The sequence below is a fragment of the Ictidomys tridecemlineatus genome, chromosome 4, assembly GCF_052094955.1.
Source record: "Ictidomys tridecemlineatus isolate mIctTri1 chromosome 4, mIctTri1.hap1, whole genome shotgun sequence".
NCBI lineage: Eukaryota > Metazoa > Chordata > Mammalia > Rodentia > Sciuridae > Ictidomys > Ictidomys tridecemlineatus.
Genome location: NC_135480.1, coordinates 190838098 through 190857008, shown reverse-complemented (window position 1 = coordinate 190857008; position 18911 = coordinate 190838098). Strand labels below are relative to the sequence as shown.

The window sequence follows — 18911 nt, the reverse complement described above, 5'->3', positions numbered from 1 at the left end:
GTGGCAAGGCTAGGGCCACTGCTACAGTTCTCCTGATGCCTCAGTGTGTCCTTCACTCCTCAGGGCGCAGAGATGGCCTTTCAGAGAATGCTACTGGTTTCAATCCCACAATCCCAACGTACTCACCCGGGAGCACCCCCAGAGCCCAGCCTCCTTTGCAGTCCCCGGCCCCTAGTCCTGGAACTCTGTCACCTGCTGACTTCACATGGACAAGCAGGAGGGGGCAGCAGGGAAGTGCAGGCCACACACCCAAGGAGCCAGACTGGGAAGCAGCCTGAGCCCCGCGGAGCCCTGCGCCTCGCCTTCCCTGTCCGTAAAGTGGGAATGCGGCGAACACCTCCCTGGGAGGGTCGTTGGGAAGACAACACCCAATAAATAACTGAATGAACACGTGCAAACCACGTAGCTCAGAACTGGACGTGGAGCCAGGCTAAATGACAGTCGTCATTCAAGGCAACTGTGCTTTCACGCTTCTGTCACACCCAACCCACAGGTCTGTGCTGCCTTCCTGGTGGGCACTAGAGCCCCGTGGCAATGACACGGGTTCAGTCACTACGTACCTGCGGTGGAGAGCCCAGGCTCCTCAGAGAAGAGACGGCACACATGGCCCCCTTCCCCTGCCCCGACCAGCGGGCATCTCTAATCAACCTCCGCACTCGTCCCCGTGGACTGCAGCCTTGGGCTGGGAACACTCATCCCGCAGCTCTACGCAGCCACGAGCAACACTGGAAAACCTGCCTGCTGTCCTCTGCCCGCCACCACCAGGCAGAGCCCCTATGAGAGACTCAGGCAGCAGAGGGTCAGGTGAGGACATCCCACAACTGGGATGGACCCGCCACTGTGCCCACCACCCACACACTCTTAACACGTCTCCTGGGTGAAAACATTAGCATCTGGCCATCGGAGTCCACAGCACACAGAGCGAGTGCCCAACGAATACAGCAGGAAGGACAGTGGTGGGCCAGACCCCGGCCCGAGGCCACCATCGAGTGGAGAAAGCACCGGCTGTCAAGCACACAGCCACTTTCTCCCCTGAGGACCCTGAGCAGCCCCTCCCCTGTTCCAGAAGCACAGTGACAGGGTGGGGACACCATTCAGGACTTCTAGTCCTGACTTCAGGTCCAGCAAGTGCCTCCACCCACCACTGACCACTCTAGGGACTCCTCCACCAGGGGTCCAGGACACAGGACGCTGGGCACCTAGGTTGCCATAGACATCTGCAGGCCTACGAGGGTCCAGGCCCACATCGATGCCCAAGACAGACATGGCCCCTGCCCTGGGAAGCTGCCACTCCCAGAGGGAAGGGGAAAACCGCTCACATGCAAATAATTCAGCTGTGTGGGCAGGTGACAAAGGCCACAGGCTGGGTGGCACGTGCCCTGAAAAGGAGGTTGGGGAAAGCGTCATTGAAGGGAGGACGGAATCGCAGGCTGGAAGGTAAAGGACACCAACGTGGGAAGACAGAATGAGCATTCCCACCAGGCACCGTGGCAGGGACCCATAACCCCAGCTCCTCAGGAAGCAGGAGGATCGCAAGTTCAAGGACAGCCTCGGACCTAACAAGATCCAGTCTCAGAACCGACAAATGACATCCTTCCGAGTGCACGTGGGTGGGTCACCCCTGGCTGCGTCCACACTCACTGGCCGAGCTGAGACACGTCAGAGGCCACGTGGCCTCGAAACAGAAGACATCTGCCAGGCCAGCAGCATCCCGTGGGTGGCAAGGGCCTGGCGTCTGGAGTCCTGGACTTCAATCCACCCTGCAAAATGCTGCCAGAGTGACCTTCCTGGCGCGCAGAGCCAAACACATCTGTGGATTCCCTAAGTGTGTTCCAAGAAACACCTGCTCCACCGCATGAGCCTCAGGAAGTGTCCCTCAGTTAATGAAGCTTGAGGACTCCCAAACATGAGCTCTTTAAAGGCTCTGAAACAGCCCCTGCAGAGAAACCTGCTTGACTCTGAGGCACTTGTGGGACCTGCAGTCAGGACTGGGGGACCTGGAGCTGGTGTCCCCAGAGAGAGTGGCTGTGTGCTTGACTGAACTGGTGCTTTCTCCACTCCATTCTGCACTCAACCCACTGACCTCCAAATTTATTTGGCCACAGAAAGAACACTCTTAATTCCCCAACCCCCACCCAAAACACAACACCACACACTCTAGGAACATTTTAGAGCACTGCTGTTCCCTGGGCCACAGGGAGGGCTTTCCCGCTGGGCATTCACAATCTGCCCATTCCAGAGTCTACGTGCGTGCCAGAGAGCCACCTTCCCTGCCCATCCGCTGCCTTCTTCCTGCCTCCCATGCCCCAAGTAAAGCCCACCTGGTCACTCCAGCTCTGCTCTCCGCACTGCGACAGGAGCAGCACTAGTGCCAACACTGACCAGGCGCTTACCTGGGCCCCCTGTGTTGCCGTCCCCAGCTTAGGCCCTTGGGATCTCCTTCTCCTTTCTGGTGACAACAGCTCAGCTTTCCTTGAGGGCCACCCTCCCCCATCTTCTCCCAGCATCAAAGGTGAAGTTGGACCCCTGGTCTGGCTCCTCGGAGTGCCCTACTGCCCTCACCTGGGGTACCTAGTGGCAGAGAGGAGCACAGGACCCAAGCGCATGACCCCAGCGCAGGGCACAAGATCCACACGCAGATGCGGGGGGAGGGGGCGGCTCACCCCGGAGTCCACACTGCAGCAGCCAAGCTCCCCACCTTGGGCTTCATCCCCAAGTCTCCCCCGTGGGAGGGGCCAATGGCCAGTCAGAAACGCATCGTCCTTGGATTCCAGCCCTGGAGGCCCACAGAAGGCACATGGAAAAGGCTGTCTACACCCTCACACCCTCTGGGAAGCTGTGGCTACTTCTCAGCAAAGAGGGCTGGTCTGACCATCCCACCTTTCCGGAAGGACCAGAGAGTGGTGGCTGCTGGTCGTGAAGACCGGGGACAGGAGGAGGGGCTGGGGCGCAGGGGTCGTACCTGCTGGCAGTGCTTTTCCTTCCGGCTGCACTGGCTCCGTCAGCCTGCAAAAGAAATCCAGAACACCTCCATCAGCCAGGCAGAAGACACCGGTCCACCCACTGCCACCCGCCAAGCTCCCGCTGGAGACCGGCTTCAGAGAGAGGGGCGAGCGGGCCACAAGCCCCGGCCCCATTCCTCGGGCTGGGAAAACCTGTCCCTGGTGGTAAGGGGGAGTCAGGAGCCCTCGCCATCCCATTCGCTTGTCCCTTTAAGCCTGGCACCCACTGCCAACACAAACCAAGCAACCGCACAGCCCTGGGGACTCGGTGGAAAGTAAGTAACCAGTTAAATCTGAGATTGAATTGCACCATCTTTATTTTCAGCTGGGATTTCCAATAAAACAGTAGCTGCAGATTGATTCCTACCAACCAGAGGGGGAAAATCCTATTATGTTAAAATATTCTGTCCCCCAAACCCATGAGCAGGGGGAAGGCCAGAGAGTCCCAGTTCTTAATCTCTTTTATTTGGGAGTGGGGGGTGAGTGGGGAGATAAGGCTGACCAAATGAAATTTTTCGGGAATCATAAAATTATGGTTCAGAAGGAGAGACGAAGGCCCTGGGCAGAGGGAGCTGCCTGAAGTCTCATGAGGACCAAATGACAAATTTCTGGGGTCCTGACTCCTAGGCCAGTGCTCAAGAGAACCCAGATGCAGACACGGAGCAATGCCAAGGTCTGCCGCCCCCACCAGCTGACACGAGCGCTCCTCGGCTGCCTCGAAACCCGGGCCGAGAGGAACCAGAGTCAGGATGATGCAGCTCTGAGACTCTAGTGCGTGTTTACAGAATTTTTCCAAGTGCTGCTCAGGTCCTGCACTTGGAAACATCCGGGCAGGTGCCGCAGAACCCCCAGGACTCGGCACCGAATTTCGGCTGTGAAACACTGGCACGGGCAACCCTACACGGGACAATGACTGGTGACCTTCCGTAGCCCCCTTGCTCCCAGGTCCACTTCCGCTGCTCCCTGGTTATCGTCATTTTGTTCCCAAGCTTTTCCAATTTCCAGACTTCCAAAAGTAAAAACAGCAGCCACCTTTTTGATGTGAGCTTAGAAGCTGCAGAACTGGGTGGTGGTCTTTGATGAGAACCCGCAGTCTACAAAAATAAAGGATTTTACCCTCTCCCCCCTCAACAAAGGCTGGATTTCCAACTTCTCTTAAAAACCAGAAAACCCAGTGACACCTAGGCCCAGAGTGACAACCAGCTGGAGCTGACAGACCTGTTTCTCCACAGTCCCCACCCCTCCCTCTCATCTTTCTTTGGGCACCGGCCTGGCCCTGTGAATGCCACCCTGCTGCTGAAGGTGACTCCCGCCAGGCGCAGGTATGTGGACACGAGCCCACATGGAAACGTGCCCACGCGATAGACACAGACACTTTCATTTACTAAAAAGTCCTACAGCAACAGGCCCAGGTTTGGCTACTCGAAAGGCCACCTTCGGCAGCTCTGCAATGTTCTATCTCCCACCAACATTCAGGAGAACCAAATAGGAAGTGGGGTGACACCGCAGAGGCCCCCATTTCCCACACAAGGGAAATGGAAAAGTCAAGGATGAGCGAGGAGGGAGAACTTGAATGGGAGCAGGCAAGAGGTCTGCCCGCCACGTCACGGGAGCAAAGGACAGATCACTTATAGCCTCTTTCTGCCACCCGGCATTCCTCAGACCTGTACGTGACCTGTCATGATGCTTGTGTCCAAGACGTAAAGTGCTAGAGCACTTCACACCCATTTTCAATGTTGTTGTGGTTTCTTTTCTTTCTTTTTCCATCATAATTTTATGCAGCATTGACCGGGTCAAGTGTGGCAAACCATGACCGAGCATCTTGGGCACAACTGATTGTCTCTTTTATGAGCTGATGGCGCTTCAGTTTTGAAGCACTAGGAGTCATGGTCATTTCTGTCTTCCACTCAGTTTTAGAAAACAAAGATAAAACGCCGACAACGTTCAAATAGTTCTCAGAACACGCTGTTGAATCGCAGTTGTGTCTGCAGACACCCAGGTGGTGGCAGTAACACTGGGGTACTGGAGCAGCCAAGGGAGGAAGACCACCTGGGCAGAGGGCAGGGGTGGGAGAGCCAGCCTGGGACATGGACATGCATGGACACAGTGGGAGACGTCCATAACTGCAGGTGTCAGCATCACAGCCATCATGGCTTTCTGCCCCCCAGCCAGGGAACCTGTGGTGCCCAGAACTCAACTCCCAACAGTGGCGATCCGCGGCACACAGGCGGGGGTTTGTCTGTATCCTCACAAATCCATCACAGTGGTCCCTTCTGCTTGAATGAAGCTTAACTTGGACCCTGCCATTTCCCTAGGCCCAAAGATCCAACACCAGCAACTTCTTGATCCCACCTAAAACATAAACTCACCTTTACCCAGCACCATGCAGCCTCATTCTCAACTTGAACTGAAGTCCAAGAGCACAGGGCTTCGGTTGGAGCCGCAGTCTAGGTTTTGCCACTGTCTAGCCGTGGGATCTTCAGCAAGTCGCCTATACTCTCAAGGCCCCAGTTTCCTCATCTGCAATTCAGCAGGATGCTAACTCTAGGACCCACTTCACAGGACTGGTGTGAGACTGAAGATAACTTAAATAAGGTGACAGGCACTCAGCACAGGCTCAGCTGTGATACCGCCATTAACAAACCTGGATGTAGTTTCAGAGGCCACAGGAAACAGAGACCTAGGCAAAGAAAAGTCCTTGCACAAGATCACACGGCGGGTGAATGAGGAGCAGGGCCCACTTGGCTGCCCGGAATCCCACACTGTGCAAGTCAGACTCTTGAAGGTCCACAGCGCTGGCTTCACCCATGGGTAGGGCGCCACTCAACCCAGAACACAGGTGACAGCTCAGGGCATGGGAACTGCACCACCGTGGCCATCACACCTTCCCCTTCTGCCAAGGGACACTGTGCTCCAGAAGAACGCAGCTTCTTGCCCTCACTCACTCTGGGTCTCCCTCTGAACCTCTTTCTCTGGAGCTGAGGGTCTTTGCTGGTGAAAACAGGAGCGGGGCAGAGGGCTGGATCAGAGCCTCCCTTCTCTGCCCCTCCATGTTGAGCTGACCCAACCTTAAAAGACCCCTCTATGGCAAATGAAAGATGGAGGGCAGATGACCCACGGGGCCCCTCTTTCTCACTCTCCCATGGCTGGTGGCCGTGGACCCCAAGCCCTCCAGCCCCCATCCGAGTGCCCACCCCCATTCCTACCCCACCTATTCCCTCTCCACCAGCTTCCCCGCAGCACCTGGGCATGGCTATTTTTGGTTTCATTCGACCTTCCTTTTCCCTCCCAAATGAATGTTAAGTTGTTCTTTTCCATTCTCTTATTAAGGGTTTTCTTGGAAAGAAAATATTATTCCAAACCCAGAAATTTTATTTCTAAATTTGTGCAAATGTAAGTTGTAAGACATTAGCTGCATTTCACATTTTGTGCAAATGGCAGAAACAGGCAATTCGTGTGCTACGGGATGGGGGCTGGCCAACGATTTCGATAAAATAAACCCTTTTTTAATTTAAATGCTAATGCACTGAATTAAAATTTAATAACTGAGGAAATTGAAAAGCCGAGCAGGAATATTGGAAATAAATCCAAGCAGAAACAGCTGAAATTAAAAATTCTAGAGAGTGGGAGGACAGCAGCTAAGCTGTCTTATATGATTACATTTTTTTTTTTTCAGAATGAAGCAAAAAAAAAAAAAATCCTATCTCTCGCTGGCTCTAGGGCAGTAAATCCACAGTGCTGTGATTTATTGCTCAATTTTCCTGAGGGAAAAAGGCTTTCTTTCATGCTGAAATATTTCATAAATTTCAAGCCAGCATAAATTCTTAATTTAAAAGTTATGGAGGTCACATTTAGTGCACTGGTACGGTTCCAAAATCTTAAAGGAATAGCAGCAACCAAAAAAAAGAAAAAAAAAAAAAAAAAAGGAGGGGTAGAATTTTTTTTTTCTTTCCCATTTTGGTTTTAATTCACAACTTGAAATTTCATTATTAAAGATTCCTCCTGGATGGATAGAACCCAAGCATGTGGGGAACCGATGTGTGTTTGGAAATCTGCTGTAAAAGATAAAGAGATAAAGATTTAATTCAATTATAAAAAAAGGCATTTTTTTTTTTTTAAGCCACTTGAGGAATTTCTGGTAAAAATTTCCTCCCTTCATTGCCCGGGAAGGGGTGAGGGTGGGGGAGGGTGGCCAATGTAATTGCTTCTCTTAGATCTCCAATCTTTTGTGCACACTGATATATTCATTTGTTATACAGCTGTTCAGCGGCGGAAAGAATGCTGGGGCGCCCATAATTCTAAGCAAATCAATCAAAAATTAATGATTTGTCATGCTTGCACAATGGAGGAAAAACAGCTCCTTGGGTCCTGGCTGCCTGGGCTCGAAGAATAAAATGCCTTTCTGAGATAAGAGAGCTAAGCCAGAGGCTCAGGGAGGCTGAAGTAGCACCACAAACATGGGGGCCCCAACGCCCCAGCTCTGTGAGCATGGAAGGGCCACCATCCTGGAGTGGGCACGTCCAAGATGGCGCCTCAGCCAGTCAAGCCCAGGATGGAGCCTACACAGCACATCTCTATGGTGGTGTAATTAGGATCATGCCTTTTCCCTCCCCCACTGCAACATGAAAATCACTTCCTCTTGGGAGAATTGAAAGCCTGCCCCCTCCCCCCACTGTTTAATTTGTCCCTGCTCATTGTTCTCCCAACACTGCTAATACACCACCGTCAACGCCTTCCACCAACTCTGGGAGACTAAGGCCAGGGTTCCTGCAGTGCCCACAAAATACCCCCAGATCGGGTGTCACTCCTCCTGGGCAAAGACCACATCCTACAAATGGCCAAGTCTCCAGCACCCACTCAGGGCTTGGCATGGGGCAAATACTCAGCACATATTGTTAAATCTGTTAATTGGGATTATTTCTCAGGAGGTACCTGATAATGAGGTTGCCTAGATAAATGAACTGCATGGCAAGTACTTGGATGAAATACATCAACTGATCAGTAAGAATCAATTGCTCCTTTACTCACTCAGCAGGTAGTTCTTAAACACCTACTATGTGCCAAGCACTGCTGGGCTCTGGGTGGGTAGCCTCGATTCCACGGGAGGACAATTCACGGTCCGTTTTAGAAAGTTCACTGCGGCTGCCATGGTGGAAACAGAGCATGAGGCAGGGAGAATGCAGAGGGCTGGTGAGGCTACTGCAGGACAGGAGCATGTGATGTGGTGGCCGGGGCTGGGGCTGCAGTGGTGACAGGGGTGAGGAAGGGATGGCTTTCGAATATACCAGAAGGCAGAGTCAATGGGACTTGCAGATGAACTAGGTGAGGGTACAAATGAAAGAGTCAAGCAAGATGCCAAAAATCTTGGGCAAGAGCATCAAGACCTTCCACGTCCCTCTGATGCTTGAGAATATCAACCATTAGCCCAGCACCATACAGCTCACTTGATGAGGGGAGGGAAGGGCAGGGAAGGGCAGGAAGACAATGCTCCCCTTCTGACCATGAATTACCCCGGCACCCAGGGGGGCCAGGTGACTTGCCCAAGGGATGGTCCGAGGCTTGGCCAGGCTCCCACGTCTTCTCACTGCACACCCAGGGCCATTTCCTCCACACACTGGGCCCTCTACCTCCAGAACCATGGAATGAGGCCTGGCCCCAAGCAAAGAGGACCAACTGCTTCCCCAGCCAACCTCAGCCCCCTGGGCTCAGAGAGTCCTCACTTTATTCACCGAGTGTCCTGAAAGACACCTTTTAAGGGTGACTGTGCCAAGGCTGAACAGTGGCTTTGCAAGTTGTAAGGAAGACTGTTCTTCTCAAACTAAATGCATTATAAATTCTCTAATTAAACCGTGTCTCTAATTATGATTCTAACATGTGGTACTTGGTTTTTAATTCTGTTTTCTTTCCCAATTGAATGTGGCCGCTCTAAGCCACTGACCGCCCTGGGTTCCAAGCCTGAGGAGATCCTGGGTGAAAAGAACTAGTGCGAGGACGGGTGCCTGCTGTTTTCCAGGAAAAACTTAAATAAGGTGACAGGCACTCAGCACAGGCTCAGCTGTGATACCGCCATTAACAAACCTGGATGTAGTTTCAGAGGCCACAGGAAACAGAGACCCAGGCAAAGAAAAGTCCTCGCACAAGATCACACGGCGGGTGAATGAGGACAGCCCTGAATGTACCCGTTGGTCCCCATATGGAGAGACCAGAGGCAGGGGACCCAGAGCAAAGGCTACTGTCATCTCCCAGGATGAGAGCCGAGACCTAGAAGTGGGGAGAAGGTTGAGCTGAGGAAACTTGGGCCTGGCCTCCCTCCCAGGGCCAGCTGCAGGACTGCACTGAAGACAAGGAAGCCACTGGCCAAGGCGAGGACGGCCATCCTGGGAGTCAGCCTGGGCAGAAGGCCCGCCACTTACTGGTAGACCTCTGACAAGTCACGGCTTTGAACTGTCAGTTGCAAAGTGGGGTGAGGGTTGGGGGTCCTAGTGCCCACCCCTCAGGGCTGCTGTGGGGTGAAAGGTGCCGATGGGCCCGCTCCTGGAATGTGCCTTCACATCCCACATGGGGTCAGCCAGAACCACTAACTCAGCAGAGGGACTCAAGCAGGGTGACCATTCAGGAGTGAATGGTCCACCTCGGGGTCCACCAGCTTGGGCACAGCGTGCAGCTCTACTCAATATCCCCAACAGCCCTCCAAGGTCTATGCCAGGAGCCCCGGGGCCAGGAGAGGTCTCAGAGGCAGCTGGGTTTGGGGCCAGGGCCACCCTAGCTGCTCCCCATCCAAGTCCACCTTCCAACCCTTACTCTGTCCTGCTACAGGGTGGGCAGGTGACCTTGGAGAGTGATTTTTCTCTGTGTTTTGGAGACGACACACTCCTCTGGGTCCACAAATGCTTCTCTGTTTTTTCTTTTCTTTTTTTTTTTAAAGCATCTCAGTTCCTCACGCTCACACAGTTAATCTCTCCATTTATAAAAGAGCGGGTCATGTGACTAGATTCCACAAAAATTCTCTCTCCAGGTTTATGATTTTACAGAAAACTCCAGGGAAAACCGCCTGGAGCGAGTTAAAACCAGATCAGCCATAAACCATGTCCTGGTACAGCCTCACCATGCCAAGACTCAGATTACTCATTAAATATGTGATAAATATTCACTTCAGATCAGCAGGAAGTGGGGGAGGGTAAAAAAAAAAATAGAAAACTTTTTTGAGTCCTGGGGAGGGGGAAATCTATTACAAATAAAAGGAGGTGAAAACTCCAAATTAGATAAACCCGGAATTGGGGACAGGGTTCTAAGCCACCCTCTTAGGTATCTGTAAGTGAGGCAGGAGGAAGAGGCTGGCCTCCATTTCCTTCAGGGGCACCCAAGGCTCCAGCCCCCAGGACGTGGTCAAATCAATGCCACTGTGCCCAGACAGGGAGAAGCAAGAGCCGCTCAGGCCAGGAGGGCCCTCTTCTAGATGCCCTCAGTCTGCCCAATGGGGCTGCCAGCTGATGGCCTCTCAGAGACCTCCCAGCCTTGACACCTGGGGCGGGGCAGACGCGGGTTCACATTCTGTCAGGGCCAGCAATGCCGCAGGTGTTACAGACCCGGACGATGTCACTGTGATTACATGGATGGTGGGAAGTAAAATTAACACATTTAAAAGATTCTGATTGTTCCAGCAGGATTTATTTGGCCCAGTGGTTCTTACCATGGAGCTTGGAGGGAATGGGCTGGGCTCGAACCCTGGCTCCATGACTCCCAGGCTGAGTGACAACAGGTAAGCCACTTAAACTGTGACTCAGTTTCCTCATCTGTCAAATGGGAGTGACCATGGTACTTACCTCACAAGGTTACTGAGGTCTAAATTGTCTAACACACATAAAGCTCTCCAAATAGTGTCTGACATGTACCATTACCCACAGAAGTCTTACCTATGTAATTATTTTTTATTCAAATGATTTCTCAGTTTATAATAAATTTTAGCTATAAAATTACCATTTCTTAAAACTCAGGAAAGCTGGGCACAGTGGTGCGCGCCTGTAGTTCCAGCAGCTCGGGAGGCTGAGGCGGAAGGATTGTGAGTTCAAAGCCAGCCTCGGCAAAAGCAGGGCACTAAGCAACTCAGTGCGACCCTGTCTCTGAATAAAATACAAAACAGGGTTGGGGATGGGGCTCAGTGGTCCAGTGCCCCTGAGTTCAATCCCTAGCACCCACCCCCCCCCAAAAAAAAGAAGAAAAAAGAAAGAAAAACACAACTCAGGAAAGCCCTCCTCCCTCTAAACCTCCGTTTCCCCAACTGTAACTGGAGAGCTGGATGACATGGGCTGTGACATCCTCCTCGTTCTGCACCTTGCTGACTCTGTGGTTTCCCTCTTTGCTCCTTTTGTTTCATGGCCTAGATGGCCTCCTCCAGGACCACAGGACAAGCCAGCAAGCAGCCCAAACACCACACCCTACAGCCTTGCCCTGGCCACACTACAGCTTTCCTGAGGCTGGCTGTGTTGAGCACCCTGTGGATCTACACACCCAGGGCTGTGCTGCAGACGGGGCTTCGTAAAGGTTGGTTAAATGGACTAAAACTAGAATGGCACCGCCAGCCCTCAGAGAACCGTGGCAGTGACGGGCCTAGGGGATCATCTAGTCCAAGAATGGCAGACCACTGCACTTTCAAGGCCGCTGTCATCAATGAGGAGTGGCTGCCTGGCACAGCGTGGGGAAGGAGGGCCATGGGCACGGTAAAGCCGGGCACGACGGCTGCTTGCCCCTCATCTAGGCCAACGTGGTCCTTGTGTAGACAGAAAAAGTGAGGTCTCCTGACCCCCAGCCCCAACGCCCTTTTCCAGGTCACTACATTCTCATTGGCAAAAACGTTCCTACGTAAAGCAACTGTGGTCTGCTAAAATTTGAAGTAGAAAGAGACATCAAAGAAGAGAGAAGTTCAGAGACAATGAATACACACAGGGGAAAAAATATGAGGGAAGAGCAGGGCTTACTTTTGTGGTGGAAAAGAAATAACTACAGAAAGGCAGAGTACTTGTTCTAAGTAAGATCGAAAAAAAAAAAAAAAAAGAAACACAGAAAAGTCTGGAACACAAGCTCAAAGTAGAAATCTTATGAATTCCTATTGCAAAATAACTCCTGGTCAGCCAACCACGATCTCTATAAATATATCACAAGATCAACAGTCCGGGCAAGCAGGGAGGGGAGAACAACTGCATGAATTTTTTTTTTTTTCATAATCAAAATAGTTCCTCTCACAGTTGGAAAGGAAGGGTCCACCCATTTTCCTCTAAATGAGAGGCCCATGAAGAAAAAAGACAGAGTGTAATTCTACACATCCCAATGGGTGCACGCTGAGGAATCCGGGCAGCCAGACTATTTTGAAATTATTCTACAATTCTGTTTTCTTTGCTAAGAAAAAAAAAATCCTTGTGTTCTAAATTCATTAGGGCAGACGTGATTATACAGTGGCTTCCATGGGACCATGTGGAGGGGAGGAATCTGATCTGGGACTGTCCTGTAGGGTCTGGGACAGAAAACCAGAAAAAGCCCTCTAGGTCTTCTAAATAGAGGCAGTACTGCACAGGGATTTGAGTGTGTGGTGATGGATGAACAGAGAGGCTCAACAGGACAGAGGAGCAACGGGGATCAGTCCACGACCTGCTGCTCCCATGCCCAGGCCTCACCTGAGAAAGGGAAAGAGATGGCACTGCAGACAGCTGGAGCTGTCCAGCATAAGGCAAGCACTGCCCAAGGAGGTGGACCACAAAAAGGGAGGGCTGGGCTATGCAAAAAACACTGGGAGAGCCCAGGATGCAACCCAGGCTTCCTGTTCCCAGGTTCCAATCTTCCTGCTAAGCAGCCCAGAGGAGAGCAAGGGCTCCTGGGAAATGTAGTCCTGGGTACCACCAAGCACAGCAGGACGAGGAAGGGATGGGGCCTATGGTTTAAAGGAATCTGAAAGTCTGGGAAACAGATGCCTGGCCATCAGATCCCAGTCCCACGACACGCAGGATGCCTGGGTCCCCCAGCAGAGTTCACCCCCGGCTCTGCAGAGAACTCCCAAGATGGAAGAAGTCTGAGGCCAGCTGGGCCGAGGGAAACCCACTCTGAGGGCCCCAGAACTTTCCAACTTCAAGGCCACTCCGGATCCACACTGGGACTTTCTTCAATACCAGCATAAAAGGCCAAAGCCTTCTTCTACAGGAGCAGGCTTAGCCCTGTGAGCCTCTTGTCCTGGCTGCTGAAGGCTCAATTTAACTACATTCTACAAAGAAAGAAAGGGACCTTCCCCTTGCTTTAAGGCTCCATCTTGCCTCCCGGGGCCACAGGGCCACCGCCCTCCCCAGTCTTCTTAAAGCACTTATTGCCTGAGCCATTTGAACGGTATTGATCAGGTGGCTGGTCTACTCAGTCATCTTTTTATGACCTGTCTTCCAGCTGCACCATCCATCTTCCCCAGGCAGAGGCCATGCCTCTGGATTCCCCAGTGCCCACCAGACAGCCCAGCGCTCAGGGAGCGTCCACACAACATCCTTAAAGGGGAAGACGACTCAGAGGCCCGAGCCTGGGGTGAGGGGGGAACAGCGCCTTCTACCAGGGCTCCAGGTGCATGTGCGCGGTGACTGGGGCGGCTCCCCTTCCACTGCCTCTCTTAGCTCTTCACAGGGCAAGAGTCGTGACTTCCATATCAGAGAGGAAGGAGCAGAGGTCAAGTTGCTCTAAAGTCCCACAGTGACTAGCGGAGCTGAGATTCAAACCCGTATCACCTTCCAAGACAAAGACCGAGCTCCCCTTTCCAAGACCCCACACTGTGCTCCTCTTTCATGAAATAACTTGATTTAATGAAGTCATTAAAAGAGCTCATACACATGACTTCTAGAGCAGCAGCTGGGCTCTAGAAGCCCACCACCGTCTCCACTGTCACCGTCCCGACAGTGCCTCCAAAACCACCAAACTCATTTCAAGAAGTCAGCCTAACCCAACGTCAGTGTTAACCAGTGTCACAGCGAAAGCAGGGGACACCGGACAAACGCCCACATTCAACTCAAACTGGGAAATCACAGAAAGTCCTGTGACGCGGCATTTGAAGACATGTGTTCTCACAGGTCCTTGACTCAAAGTGCTGACCTCCTCTGCGCCAGGCTGCCACCAACATGATCCTCAAAGCTGGGCTTGCCTCCCATCTCCCACGGCCTTCACTAGTGAACCCTTCAGCCGCAAACACACGCTTTCCCTCATGCATAGCCTCTAGAGCCAGAAGGTTGGTTGGATGCAAGAGAAAATAAAGGCCTGGAGAGAGATTGTGCATGTGGGCACACGCAATCTGCAACCCCTATCACAGGGGCCAGCCTCACCCCTCCTCTGGGGTGCCCATGTGGGCCTCTGATCACGGGCTCTGAGTATGAGCTTTCAGCCTGGCATGCAAAAAATTAACATTCCAGCCACAGCTCATGGTTTGGTCCAAAGTCTTTGGACAATTAATACAAGTCAGCAGCCACCAACCCCCCAGCTAAGATGCAGGTCGAGGAGGCAGCAGGGTGGCCAGACTGGCACACCGGCTCTCCCTCAAGGATTCTTCTTCAGGCACCAGCACAGCAGATGTGTGCTGCAGCTGCCGCATCTACTGCCACAAGCCTGGTCCACTCTCAAGTCCTTGGACTCCAGGACTTCACTTTGAGAAGCAAAGTCTGAATATCGTGCAAAAGAAGAAAAAAGTTTTCTGCACACAGATGTCCCCTGCATCGTTCACAACACATATTTGGGGAAAACCAACGTGCACAGCAATGCCAGCTAATCCCTGCTTACGAAGCCACGGAGACGATGCTGGAGCTGCGTGGAAAACACGTGCTAAGACGAAGTGACAAGGACAGAATCGACAATCCACCTGACTCAATGTAACATTTACATCAACCAAGGCTCCACGCACACAGACTCCCCCAAAGCTCGTGCCTGGGATGATTATAACACGAGTGGCTTTTTCCCTCCTTGCTGCTCAGCCTCCTATTACTACTGCTTTGGGGGGAACCAGCCTACTTCAAAACACTCACGCTGCCCACCTGAGAGCAGGAGTGGGACCAGGCGGGGTCCCAACTACTCCAGACTGAAGATCTGTGACTTTACCAACCTCTGCCTCTACTGTGAGTCCTGAGGGTGGACCTCCCACCTACGGGGCAGGTCCAGTTCTCAGGGCATTCCCTCTCCACCTGGGCGCCCAGCAAGAGGGCCCTGGAGGACCTTCAAGCACTGAGCCTCCTCTTTCTCGGGAGCTCTGGGAGCAGCCCTGAAGCCTGCTGTCTTCCCGACACAGTGGACCCTGCAAGTGAGACTTTCAAGCAACAGGGTGAGCGCTAATGTGCTACGACACTTAGGTGCCAGCGACCCTAAGAGCCTGACAAGTGCGTCCGATCTCACCGACAGCCTCGTTTGCCTGCTCGAGCCCTTTACAACGGGGAAACTGAGGTGGCACGGGAGGGCGTGGCCTGCCCTTCAGGGAACTGGGTCCAGCCGGGGACGGCTGGGGAGGAGCAGTCCCACTGCTCGGCTCGGGCTGGGGTGTGAACAGGGCCAGGAGACTCGGCGCCCATTCACCTGCCACCGCTTACCCGTGCGCATGCCAAGGCACATCAGCATCACTCTCCTGGGACTTCCCGGAGATCCTAACACTATTTTAAGTTTATAGATAGAGAAACAGAAGCTCAGACGGAGGGACTCACTAGTCCCAAGTCACACAGCTGAGCCTGAGCTCTCTGGCCCCAAAGCCATCCCCAACAATCATGCCATGGTTAACCCCGAGATGAAAGGCAATGAGGGCGCTACCAGGGGTCCAAGTGCACCTCAGTAAAACAAAACACATACAGTGTCAAACTCAGCGTCACTGGAAGTGGCCAGCTCCCTGGGGAGGCCATCATCAGAGAGCACGCAGCCATGTGCTGAAGAAAAAAACACCAGTGGGTTTTAACAAAGGGACGGACCAGCCCCCCAGTGCAGGAATGGGGCAGCGGGGAGGGAAGCTTCCGGAAGAGCCCAGACCTTCCCGACGCTCCTCACACCCACCTCTCGCCCAGCTTCCTGGGCTCCTCACGGAAGAGCCACCATCTTTGAGTGAAACGCTGCGGACCAAATATTTCATTTCTTTTATTCCCCTCTTCCTGGTTTCACAAGTGTAGTAAAAAGTTAATGAATCTATAAATTGCTCACTGGCTTTAAAAAAAGAAAAAATAGTTAATGGAAATTTTAATGAAACGCCCCTCTGCACAACTGATAGGGAACCCAGGGCGGGAATACCTAGCACCTTGTGGCCCAAATGGGGACAAGAGTGTGAAAGCGGTCCCCAAAAGAAGTGGGGTTCAATGGCATCTCTAACCCCAGCTTCAGGGGTCACTTGAGTGACAGCCATCCAGAGGGACACAGGTCACATCAGTAAGCAGGAAACCCTGTTTGTAGGGACAGGAGTATGCACTGAATGGATCTCCTGAGGCACATGGCCAAGGTGGCAGAAGGCATGACAACTGGAAAGCCACCATGTGCCCAAGAGCCTGTCGCCATCCAGCTGTCAAACGTCCCCACCTCTGGAGACACCAGGACGGACAGGGATGAGCCCTGGGCCTTGGGGCACCAGGTCCCTAACCAGACACCACCCTGATGCCCACTCTGGGTAGGTGGGCTGGAGCCACTGCAGACCTTACACCTGGTGAAGAAGGAGGCCCCGAGAGGCCAGTGACCACCCAAGGTCACACAGCTCGGCCAGTCCCATTGCAGCCCACCATCGTTCCTGAAAACCACCTCGGCCTTGCTGAGGCTCCTCTCAGGTCTTCCTGCCTCTGCTCAAGGCTCCTCCTGGCCAGGAACCTCCCCCTGTTGCCTGTCCCACCTCTCTAGGGGGTTACGTCTGTCCCCCTGTCCTCAATATGCCCCTGCTCAAGCATCTACTGCAGCTAATCCAGGGTTTGAGCGGGGCTGTGTGGCAGCATCCCTGCTCAAACCCTGGGCCAGGGCCAGTGCTGGCCTCCCCAACCTTTTAGGGAGGACCAAGCCCATGATGGGCATCATGGAGCACTGGCCGAGAGGATGAAAAGTCATCACCTCCAAGGCCGTCGCTCTCCTCACCTGCACCCTTCCCCCAGGCTCCCACGGAGCCAGCAGAGCCAGGTCCCAGGAAGCAGAAAGCCACGAGGGCAGGGACCAGGATGGGGAATGGCCACTGGCCTCAGAAGAGGAGACTGGGCCTACGTGCCTCCTGGTGACACTGTGAGCCAAAGGCAAGCTACGTGGACAGACGCAGGCACCAGCCTGCCAGCAACTGGGGACAAGAAATACCTGGAAATTACAAGTGCTGCTTCCAGTTTCCAGAGACTTTGACGCCTCTTGCTCTTTGTTTTTCCCCTAAACCAGTTACAATTAGCATGGAGGGATATAATTACGTTGTTAGTCTAATTGCCTGCTTGAAGCAGGATCTACGGGGGCTTAATGGAAGATCTGAAGGGGGGGCAGATAAAATAAAAAGTCGGAATAATCACAGAAGAGACATGCAGCATGACTCTCTCCCCAGGTAGGTAGACCCAGGCATGGGCCCTGCCAGAGGCCTAGAACCGCCTCCCGGGCCAGCATCGCGGCCGGGCTGGGCGGGGAACAGAGCAACTCCGCTGAAAATTGATTTTGGAATGCTGACCTAATTAATCAGCAAAAGGATCCTAGAAAGGCCCTCAGATTCGGAGCCTTCACACTATTATTGGCAGTGACACACTTACGTGTTGACGGGCAGTGTTTTCCCAGGTGGAGCCCCGAGTAGTGGCGGCTGATGGTGGCCAGGTGGGGGCCTTTGCTGCAGGAGGGAGATGGACACACAGCTCGCAGGGCACAGAAGTCACAGGGCAGCAGTCCTGAGGCCGGGATGGAGAGGAAGGTTCCCCTCCAGGGAAAGCGTCTACCTGATAGGTAATGGGCACCTGACAACAGGCATTCTACTGGACAGACCCTGCGGTGGGGATGTGGGGGTACCTGCTGGGAGGTACCAAAGGGCTCTGGGGGACTGTCCAGACGACATGGAGGAAGCAGTGTGCAGGGTGGTGGGAGGGAAAGGGCCCCTCCCTGTCAGAGGAGCATCCCAGCCGCAGATAGCCCAGCAGAGGACTTGCCCTGGGAGGCCCAGCCCTCAAGGGGAACGGGTTCCCTACTTTTCCAAGAGCGCACAGCCTCCCTGTGGAAGGAGGGAAGCTCTGACACAGCAGTCACAAGCCCAGGTGATCGCATGGCGATGACGGCCACCATCACAATGGCCTCCCTCTGTTCCTGAGCCTTCTCCTCCATCATCCACCTAATCCCATCGCAACTCTGGACAGGGGACCAGGAAGCCCACGTTCAAGTTGGATCTCTGTGACTTCAAGGCTGAGAAAACAGGCAGAGATCAACTCCCCACTGCCCTTGAGCTTCCCTCCTGGGGACAAGGGGGTGAACCCAAGATCTAACAGTGACTTTAGGTACAGAAAGCTTCCCGGCCAAACCAGCGATGCAGAGACAACTGACCCAGGCCTGACCCTGGGGACACCCTCATCCTAGCAGAGCACAGCCTTCCCTGTCGTGGCCAGCAGTGCCTTCTGTACCTGCCACCTGGTGGGAACACCCAGGTGCACCCAGCACAGTGCATTCCATGTGCGAAGGCTGCAAACAGTGGGCTCAAACTGCTAATGGACCCTTTGCTGGCAAGTGCCAGGTGGGTTTAATGAAATAGCAGGTCACCATGGTTTTTTTTGTTTTGTTTTGTGGTGCTGGGGATTGAACCCAGGGCCTTCTGCATACAAGGCAAGCACTGAGCTATGTCCCCAGCCCAACACGTCACCTTTTAACGCACAAGGTTTCCATCTGAAACAGCTCAGCTTGGGGACTGCAGGAGAGGACTTTCAGAATCCTTCTTGAACCTTCCACTTC

General features: G+C 53.3%; 1 protein-coding gene across 17 annotated transcripts in view; it reads right to left on the bottom strand.

The window, feature by feature from the left end:
• The window catches only part of Znf618 (zinc finger protein 618), a 153093-nt gene that overhangs the window by 70997 nt on the left and 63185 nt on the right, over window positions 1-18911 (bottom strand). For 15 of the 17 annotated variants that reach the window (XM_078047999.1, XM_078048000.1, XM_078048009.1 and 12 more), the window contains exon 2: window positions 2963-3006. The exons of 1 other annotated variant lie outside the window; for it this stretch is intronic. In XM_078047999.1, coding sequence (XP_077904125.1) covers window positions 2963-3006 — 44 coding nt within the window. Of the gene's footprint in view, window positions 1-2962; window positions 3007-5371; window positions 5580-18911 lie in introns of those variants that run through there. One more of the 17 variants, XM_078048007.1, reaches the window with a different exon arrangement.